The sequence below is a fragment of the Vigna umbellata genome, chromosome 1 (genome assembly GCF_029865625.1).
Source record: "Vigna umbellata cultivar VRB3 chromosome 1, Vumbellata_1.0, whole genome shotgun sequence".
Lineage (NCBI taxonomy): Eukaryota > Viridiplantae > Streptophyta > Magnoliopsida > Fabales > Fabaceae > Vigna > Vigna umbellata.
Window position 1 is genome coordinate 84,365,218 of NC_142165.1, and position 10,673 is coordinate 84,375,890.

Sequence of the window (10,673 nt, forward strand, 5' to 3'; positions counted from 1 at the left end):
ATAAAAAAGAAAGAATGTTGTAAACTTCTTACTTTTGCTTCTATTGGCACCTCCCGTAGAGACCATTTGAAGATCTGATAAAAGTATATTTTTTTCATAACGTTTTTCAATTCTTCCACTATCTGATAAAAGTTGTCGCAGAAAGAAAAATACATAGACAAATTAATGCCTAGTCTGTTCTGTTCAATGACAGGAGAATACGAATTAACAAAAACAAAATTACTAAGCACTGTTCATTGGACAGCAGAAAAACAAACATTACTTATTTCAGTTCAGAAATAAAATAATGTAGAAAAGAACAACAACAATACAATTGAATGTCTCCAGTATTTACTTACAGCCAATACAATGATAACAACAAGAACATCACAGACCAAAATGTGAAAGCCTCTGAGAAATTTATGGGCCTCCATTTCTCCAGGTGCAATATTAGTATCATTGTACAAACCAAAAAATTCTTAAATGTTACAAGAACCAATTGTCTAGTCTCTGAATATCTTACATCCTCAGTATGGATACAGATTCCTCACTTGTATGCATTCTATCTTGGTTTTCACAATTAGCTGGAAACTAAATCTCCTTTGGATTTATGTCTCTTATTTCCCCCATCCATTGTAGTGGCATAATAAACATAACCATATGTTAATCTTACCAAGGGGGATGATCATCCTGGGAAGTTTGAGGAGGAATTGCTTTCCATCCTGGTTTCTCATCCCAGTACATATCATAATATATGTGGCCAAGGCTTTGATCTGGCACACAGCACCATATGCCCACATACCGCTTAACACGATTTCTGAATTTATCTTCCCTTTCCTGGAAAATCAATGCATGGTATCAGTTTTGTTACTTTGGGTTAACTCAAAAAAGTAAAACTTCACGTGGAAAAAGAAAAATTTCCTTGCCTTGTCAGTGAAACCTTGGAAAGCATCTTGAACTGAAGAGAACTTGATTACTTTTATATCCTTGAATGATGAGAATACTTTCATAAACTGTAAGTGCATGTAGAAACAACCGTGTTAAATGGATAGATATGATAATATGACATGATCATTTGGACATTCTATATAATCATATCAGTGTAGTTTATGGGGTTGATTTAGAAAAATGTTAACATAAGTGGGTATTAAATAGATGTAATGACATATAATCAGATACCGTTTCTTCATTGCTGTGCTTTGGAAATTTAAGTATTCCCCCTACACTGGTGGTATCATTTGAGACATCACAGCCTACTGTTCCTTCTTTACAGAGCTGAACATCAAGCCATGACCTTTCTACCTGAACTCAAGAAGCAAGGTAAATAAGTTTAAACAAAGTGACATAGATCAAGGAACAAGAATCATGGCTTAAAATGGATGTAATTGACTTTTATTACCTCTGATGGCAGAGAGGGGTTATCAAGTATTGAGTACTCTCTAAAATCTATTTGAGGACCAAACTCTTCTTCAGAGAGCTTTTTCAGCATGACATTGACCTACAGTAGAATGCATTTACATAGTAGCATTAGGAAGTAACGTATAAAATGTTCTACTCCCACCAGAGGCTATTCGCGTTTATTCAATATCATACAGCAGAAACTGACACTAATTATAATATCTCTGTCAATTGAATTTCAATTAATTTTAGGTTCAACTATTCTTCTTAAGTTACTTCCTGTGCGATTTGAGGGCTACTTTCAAAACATTACTAGAAGGAAAATAACAAAAAAACTTTTGCACAGATATTAAATGAAATACTAGTTTGAACTTCAATCATTATCTTTCACTTCCACCTGTGTTTATGTTTCTTATATTTTTAATTACTACAGCTGCAACTATGACAATCTTCAATTATCTCTCATTGACCAGCAGATCAACAGAACAGTCCATAAACCCTATGAATTTTTACCTTTCTATTTGTGTTTTGTTGATGAAGTCTATTGGTGGTACCAATTATCCCCATTTCCCAACGGTTTGAGGCCTCAATAATAAGAAACATGTTGCTCATTGTGTACAACATTCACAGCTGAAGAAAGTATAGTCACTTATGCCATAGACCTTTCTAATTTACTTTAAATGATACTATTAAAATTTGTAAAACCATTGCTCTGAGGACCCAAATGTATTTAGATGATTTAATCTTCCAGTTCCAAATCCATTTGACAATTGAACAATAAAATAATAAGGAATCACTTAACAGTAAATACCTCAAATACATGGTCCAAAGGACAGAGAAAAGGTTGTCTAGTCATGGACCCTTCCAATATACCAGGATGGCCATACCATAGCCGATCAATCCTGCACCATAGTGGAGGCATCACCTAAACAAAAAGAATCTAATTTAAGATACAAATATAGAATATATCAAGTAAAAATAGCAACAAAAAAAGAAACATCGATTATAAAAACTAAGAATACCCACAGTAGCTAATTCACCTTAGCCAGGTGCATATTTCAATTAAAACAGTCTTATCAGAAAACATTTTCAACCAAAACTGAAATGCAAAACCAGTTATATAAACCATGCAACATGTTAGCTCATAGTGTAATGTATTTCAATATTATATTTTGGATAGCAGCTTTTCCAGGAATGTTACTAATTAGAAGGGGGAGAGAAGAATCTAGTAACAGAATGATGCTAGCAGTTATTTTCCACTCACTGAATAATTGGAAAGAAAAATATTAACAAACGGAAAGGAAAAGCACCTAGGAATCATGGAAAAGATATGATATTAAATGCTGTAATAATAGTTATAAATTATACTCACGACTTTACCAATAATGGCAATAAGAATGGAGCACCTTCAACTCAATCAAAGTATGACAAAATACAGTTATAATCTAAGTTGAAGACTAGATTTTGGCAAAATGCTATCAGCATCTTTGTTTATAATTTTTCAACTAACATTTGAGAGCAATAATCAGAAAATGTAACTCCCTAGGATAGAGACGAGATACCAAACAAGCCTGCCTTCTTAGCTATCATAAACACAATTCCCCATGAATAAAAACAATTTTCCAGAATCTAGAACAGTATAACATGAATACCTATGCAAAAATATAATGGGACATGTAGGACACTAAGTAGAAACTAGTGCTCATCACAATAATGATTGTATGTGAAATGAATGTATGCTTTCAATATGCAACACATCTTAAATTTGTGGAAGTATACAACATAAATCTGATTTACACGTTTTTTGTTTATATTAAACAACAACAATCTTATCGCACTAGGTGAGGTTAGTTACATAAATCACATGATGCCACACTTTTGGTCTATATTAAGCAAATAACGAAATTACACTGCCCAGCATATTAAAGTAACAAGCTATTTCTTTAGTCTAATATAAACAAGATTCTTTTGGACTGTAAAACATATTTATTAAGAACTAGCCCAAAAAAACAGAGTGCAGTCCATCTTTCATCTAAATGTTAGTGGTTTATAACTTAATAGGATTCATAAAGAAGTGTGTAGGAACCCAAAAATTAGTTCTTACCAGTGTTCTGTTCAAAAGGGAAGCAATTGCAAGTGCTGTCCTAATCTGTTTAATCTGGAAAAATAATGCGCAACACATATTAAAACACAAATAATTTGCATAACTGTAGAAAACATGTTCAGGTGGATACATACATACTTGGTAATTGACAAGAGTAAAATGTGATTCAACATTATGCTCCCCACTTAGCATCAAGCGTTTTGGAATATAAGGCTTAAATGACAAGAACCCCCCTGCAAAAGTTCTTTTAAAAATTATGTTGCAGTAATTTCATGAAACAGAGTTGACTAATCAATCAGAAGGGGAAACTGTAACAATTCCTTCATATGTCAAAGCATAACACTTTCCAAATTCAGCATCATAGTGTGATGTTAACTTAAATGCAGATAGAGTAGAGACAAATAGTGAAATGAGTATATTTTACACAAGTGCATTCAAAAAATATTATTTAAGTGAACGTCTGCATGCAAAATGGAATGAGGAACAACAACTAATCACCAGGAGGATTATAGTATTCTGGTGGATCAAGGAAGAGCATGGCTTCTCGTAGACGATGGCGCTTTCCTTCAGTTCCACCATATTGAAATGTTGTGTGCACTGCATATGGCTCCAACCTTAGTTGCTGGTACATAGCCTGTAACCGTAATATGTAAATTAAATAGAAAGGTATACAAATTTTTCTCTAGTCCTATCTAGACTCCTCAATGTATTTAGATGTGAAGATGAAAACAACGCTATACCACATAAAAAATCAGAACTAAGTACTTCAAACAGTTGAAAATTGTTAGCATAACAAACCCTACCTGGACAAAATATGTATGTCCACTACAGAAGATACTCGCAGGCAAAATCCCCATCTTCAGTTTTCCATCAAAAACAAAAACAAGTCTACTTTCATCATCAACAGATGGACCTAACTGTTTGTGAAGAATATCATTAAACCCATTCTGATCCCATATCTTGTCATCAGCTAAAAGCATTTCCTTCCATTGCTTTGCCAATTTTTTGGCAGACTCTGTTGGTCTCCAATGGAAAATTCCAATGTTGTAGGCACCACTAACTATTAAAAGTGATAAAAATATCATCAACACAGTCAAAATAACAAGTGAAACATGTATAATACATCAGAGATAGAGAATAGCAATAAGTAATGGCAATGGATCAGTTACACTGATTCTAAAACAACATAACCAGGGAGAGAAAAACTTGCTTCAAACTATGCAATTTAATTTTATAAGTTGGTTAAGAGGAAGAACAAGTTACACAACGTGAGCTTCCATCAAAATGATTTTATCTTTATGAACAGGAAAGATCAATAACAATAACAAGGGGAAAGAATCCATGTTGTGACTTGCCAATAGTTGTGTTAAATTCAATTTGCTTACTTCAAATCTAAAGCCATGCCAAACTTATGAAAAACAAGGCACTCTAATGTCTAAAGTGATGCCTCAGAACTGTTTTTATTGAAATAAAAGGTGACTATCAATCAAAAAAGAATAATTTGTATGTCTATAGATGCCATTTTACTGGCAAATGCTTGGTTACATGATCAATACAACAAAAACAATAAAGCCTTATCCACCAGGTGAGGTCGGCAATATAGAGCACACGACACCATTAAACATAGTTACATTGAAGCGAAAAACTATGCTAAAGAAACAACATAACTACAGTAGAAATAATAGCAGTAAGTTAATATTCACCTTCTTGCCAAACTTCCAAACTATCATCAACAACTGTTGGTATAACTTGATCACTTGAAGTCAAAATGTCTGCTTCTGGATAACGAGCAAGATATGGAAGCGGGTTCTGTTTAACAATAACACAATTGAACATACGTAATGGGAATAAATTACAACAATCACATCATTGGCTTGGAGATATTGTAAAAGATGGTTGTGCTTAATGAATGTAAAAGGTTATAAGAAAACATAATAATTACATGGAAAAATAGAGGTAGATGGTAAAAGCAAATGATGCTATGGGAATTATTGAATTTAAATACCGTAAGCCAGCTCCACAAGAAACTGAACAAAATCTCTGATAACTATATTTCATTCACTATGGAGAATGAAAGTGTCATAACTAATAGAAATTTACGGCTTATCTTGGATCATTAATCAAAATCTAAGCTAGAATATGAACCATTATTATAATTAAAACAAATTGACTCATGAAAGAGTATATATAAAAATGAATGTCACCTTCAACCAAACCATGTCAGTATCACACATCAACAGCTCGAATCCAAAAGGAAGAATTGAGTCGATCAGAATAACTTTTTCTCTCCCCATTTTGTGAAATGTTGGAGACCCCCATCCAACATCTACTGTGCTCATATGGCTGCCCATGTCAAAAACCGGTATCCCTTTCCAATACAGTGCCTCCAATAATTTGGTATCCATTGCACCTAAGCAGCAGGTTTCAAAACTCAAACAATCAATGGTACAAAATAGTGGAAATGCGTTTGTATCAAGACATCACCAGTGCATTTACAAGACAGAAAAAACAAGGCTTAAACATAGCTGCTCACCAACAAGAAAATTAGAAACTTCCAGATTTCTCAATTGTTTAACCCACGTCAGAATAAAATCCATGAACGCGTAGTTTCCAAAGGTCACAATTACCACATTATCTTTCACCCTTTGCTGAACCAGCGCCTTCGTCAGCCGGAAATCTGACAATGGTGGCATCCTTTTATTGGTCGGTGGAATATCCCATATAGACCTTGGCCTTTCATTTTGTGCCCCTGAGAAAGGCGTGGGCACAATAGGCACCGTAGCTGACCGAGAAACATTTTGTGTTTGATCCGTAACACGAGTAGTATCCTCACCTGCAAAGCCATTATCAACTAGGTTTCAATTTATCTAGCACACACATATAATAGAAGAAATCACGGCTTTAAATACATAAAAAGTGTCCTACACAGGCACTACCATTAAACTGCCAATAGAATTCACATCTCACATAACCAAAACATGTATCTTAACTTTACTTTTCTAACAGGAATTATGTACTTCCAGAAGAACAAGCTTAGATTTAAGGATTTATCTGATGCTCCAAAACCCAAACACATTCTAACATCCCACCACCACTACCTTTCTCTACTGTAACATAAAAATGTAAATATCATATCTAAGCAATAACAGCGATTATAGTTTAAATGAGCATTTGAAAATGAAACTAAAACTAGTGTAGAACAAGAAAAGGCGAGATTTTTACGGAAACACATACTCGAAATTGAAGAGAGCCATGCAGAAGATTGAGCAGCAGATGGGTTGCTGGAGTATATAGAAGAGAAGACGTAGAAGGAGGAAACCACGATGCCAACGATGACAACAGTGTAGATCGTGAGGAACAGAGGCTTCGAATTGGCCACTTCTTCACACCCTTTTCTCCACGCCATCTTTACCAATAAATTTTTCACAAATCAGCAACATAACATCGCCATCTTTCCCTGCGTCAGAACAAGAAGTAGAAGGTGCCGGTGAAATAGAAACGGATTAAAAATCAAATTTTTATTCTCGTTGGGATAGTGAGAGGGAAGAAAGAACGTTGTTTGTTTGGTTCAGAATGCCACTTCCAAATTCTGTGAATGAGTAATGGTCAACTCATTCTGCTAATCTATTCAACATGACAGCATTTCTTTTGTTTTGTTATTTTGTAGTTGTCTCTACGTGATCCAAATACCAAACTTCTTTAATTACTCTATAATTACATGAATTTTGATTTTGGATCTGTTGACTTTTTTCCCTTTTTTATCATAGCTTTTGATCCCTCTCTTTCAGAAAATCATAAAGGGGATATAAGAAGAATTTTAACACAAAATTCTAATTTCAAGATTGAAGTTTTGATTTAAGGCCGTTTGCATTAGTATCACCTTAGTACTTTATTTAACATTTAAAAAAAATTATTTATTTAATCCCTATAATTATTTATGTTTTTATATCGAAAATTTGTATTTTAATCCTTATATTAAAAAACTATAAATTACAGTCGTCCATATTTTTTAGATTAAATGTTACTTTTAATTTTGTATGTTTTTGTGATTTTACTTTCCAACATTTTAGATTTTAAAAGCCTTAATATAATATTTTATCTTTAAAAGTTGCTAACTTCTTTTTTTTAAACAGAATAGTAAATAAATTTAGAGAGTTTATTTGTCTATTAGTTAACCTAATTAAAATGTTTAATTCAAAAGTACTAACATAAACATTTTTAAAACATAAATAAGGATACTTTTAAACAAACAATTATCTAAAGTTAATGCAAATTAGATAACGAGTTGAGTTGGTATTTTAGTTTACTAATTAGTTTTTGTTCATCTCATTTGATTTACAAAGTTGGTAAGTTAGAGGTGGAACCAACTTATTTATCAACTATTTCTTTTAAAATTAAAAGTTAAATTTTTATTATATTATTTGAAACACATAAATATACAATAATGGTTAGAAGTATATGTAATAACTATGCAATAATGATTAAAAGTATATATAATAAATATGCAATAATATACACTACACATAAGGTTAATTTTACATTATATAAGTAAATGTAAACTTCATGAATTAGACTTAAAATTTGTTATTTTATAAGATTTATTATCTCACATAATATTAAACTACTCATTAGTGTATTATCTCATACTTGATATATATATTTTGACTGTGAGAGAATATATTAAAAATTTTCATCGATTAAAAGTAAAATTAATTTATAATAAATATACAAACCTTAATTAAAATTGATTTTGATTATGTGAACTTGAGTTGGATTTAAAATTTACTTATTAAAAATTTATAATTTTTTTAATTTATTTAATCAAACACATTAATTTATAAAATATTTACATATTAAATAAAATAAAATAAAATTATGAAAAATAAATTAACAAAATTAACAGAGCATACTTTCAATCATGATTGTGTTTTTGGTAAGAGTTAAAATGAGTGGGACAATATAGTAAACTATACTTGTAATTTTAATTATATTTAGAGATTTAATTTATTACGAGAATAAAAGAATATATAAATACTAAGTATGAAATTGAGAGTGGATTTATATATATACAAATGTAATTATAATCATATAGGCATAAGAAACACTTTGAAATAATGCATAGTTTTTTTTATTAATAAGAGTAGTATTTACATTATATGCTTTATAACATTTCTCAAAGATTATAAATACTTAATATCCACCTTTCATCCTAAAAAAAAAATAAGAGAATGTATTAATCAAGATATGAGCTCTACGGATATTATATTTTCTAATATTTGACAACTCATTCTATTAGCACACTAGTTATTCCTATATCTACACAAATATCTATTTATGCGTGCTAGTTTCTTTTTTGTTAATGGATTCAGTTTTTTAAAAATAGTAGTGATGAACCTTGCACAAGAATATAAAAACAATCTTGTAGCAAACAAAAGTGACATTCATAAGAGCAATATGCTCATAAAAGACTTTGGGTGTAAAAGCCTTATTAAGAGGATATATCATTAAGAAGTTTGTCCTTAAGTTTTATATGATACTCTTTCTTTAATAACTGATTTGATGTCAAAGTATAACCTAAGTAGTCTATCAATTCCTTTCATAATACGTAGCTCTGTGACAATAATCAATCATATATCTTGATTTGATGCTCTGTGACAATAATCAATCATATATCTTGATTTGATGCCTTATAGGATGCTACAAATTCTGTAATCATAGTGAACAAAGCTATAAGGGTTTTCTTGGTACTAAACCAAGAAATCACACCACTAGTTAACATGAAAATGTAACTTGAAGTGGATCTTAAATTATCTTGGCATCCCAGAATACTTAATGATCTCTAGTTGGTTTGACCCTATATACGTGAGCTTATAAACCTTTGTTCTCTTGAAGAAACTTCATAAATTTATTGGCTGCTTTCCAAAGATCCATTAATTAATTCCTTAAATATCTGCCTAAAATCCCAACTATACATGTTATATCTGGATGCGTACATACTTGGACATACATCAAATCCTCTATCGTTGAAACATGAAGAATCTTCTGCATTTATTGAATTTCTAAATTTTCTTTTGGGCATTGATTAAGACTAAACTCGTCTCCCTATTAGCAACTTGAGAATCCCCTAATTTATTATCCTTCACGCTAAAAGCTTTATGAATGTCATTAACATACAAATCCTTTCCTTTTTTTAGTATAACTTTATATGACAGTTATATCTCTCCATAATTCCATTAGAATCCCTTTTGGTCTTAAATATTCACTTATTTTCAATTGGGTTCATACCTTCTAGCAATGGGACAAGTTCTCAAACCTTATTGTCTTGTATAGATTTATACTCCTCGTGAAGCACATGTTTCTGAGGATATTGAGTTTGTTCTTATAGAGGTTCTAAACTTACTAGAGGTTTTGAACTTTACGAATCATATCACTTCCAACAATTCTTCCTCTAAACTTTATTCTTCTCCCTAAACTCAATATTCTCAAAGAATATTATGCTTAATATCATGTAATTTCATATTTAAGGATTCATAATAGGAAGTCACTGTATGAAGAATATATAGATTATTATTTGCCAAAAGTGAATTGGTTTCAACAAAACTTGAATTTAAAAAACCTTCATGCTCCTTTTGTAGTATATCCCATGTTCTTTGTTGTTCTTGCTTTGAAAATTTTCTCCAAATTCACCATATCCATGCATTGATGAAAAAGGCAACGAGCCTTACAATCTTTCTTCCTATTAGGGGTTTCGTCCTTCTCCCGTCCATTGTCTTTTATGATCTGCAGTCATTCTTGATAACCAAGGATAACTTCCATCTTTATATCTTAATGGTTATAATTTTCCCATGAAGAACTGGTAGATTGACTAGGAAATTTTCACCTCTATTTTTCATTTCTCACAACAAAGGTCCTGAAAAGAGAACATGGGATTACATGCACATATAATGAAAGAATGTCTCTATGTATACTTTTTACACGCTTTCACGAGAAAAAAGTTAATGAATCTTATTTATAGAGTCAACAACAAAACCCAAAACACAATATGTTCAGATAGTACAAAATACTTGAATTAATGCAATACATGCAACATATGACCATGTTAATGTGGAGGTGCATCATGTTGATGTAATGTAGTTGGTTTGTTTAAACTTGCTAGAAAACAAAATAATGTTTTTAATGGCCATGAATCTCT

At 31.5% G+C, this 10,673-nt stretch overlaps 1 protein-coding gene across 1 annotated transcript; it reads right to left on the bottom strand.

The window, feature by feature from the left end:
* Positions 1–289: 289 nt before the first annotated feature.
* Positions 290–7,151, bottom strand: LOC124845843 (arabinosyltransferase XEG113-like). Its single transcript, XM_047323029.2, has 13 exons — positions 6,716–7,151; positions 6,015–6,314; positions 5,686–5,891; positions 5,185–5,290; positions 4,285–4,541; positions 3,980–4,115; positions 3,620–3,714; positions 3,482–3,535; positions 2,189–2,302; positions 1,379–1,477; positions 1,159–1,281; positions 906–992; positions 290–816 (listed from the first exon to the last, which is right to left on the bottom strand). The coding sequence occupies exons 1-13, from the start codon at positions 6,885–6,887 to the stop codon at positions 649–651; spliced, it is 1,917 nt and encodes a 638-aa protein (XP_047178985.1). The 5' UTR covers positions 6,888–7,151; the 3' UTR covers positions 290–648.
* Positions 7,152–10,673: the final 3,522 nt, after the last annotated feature.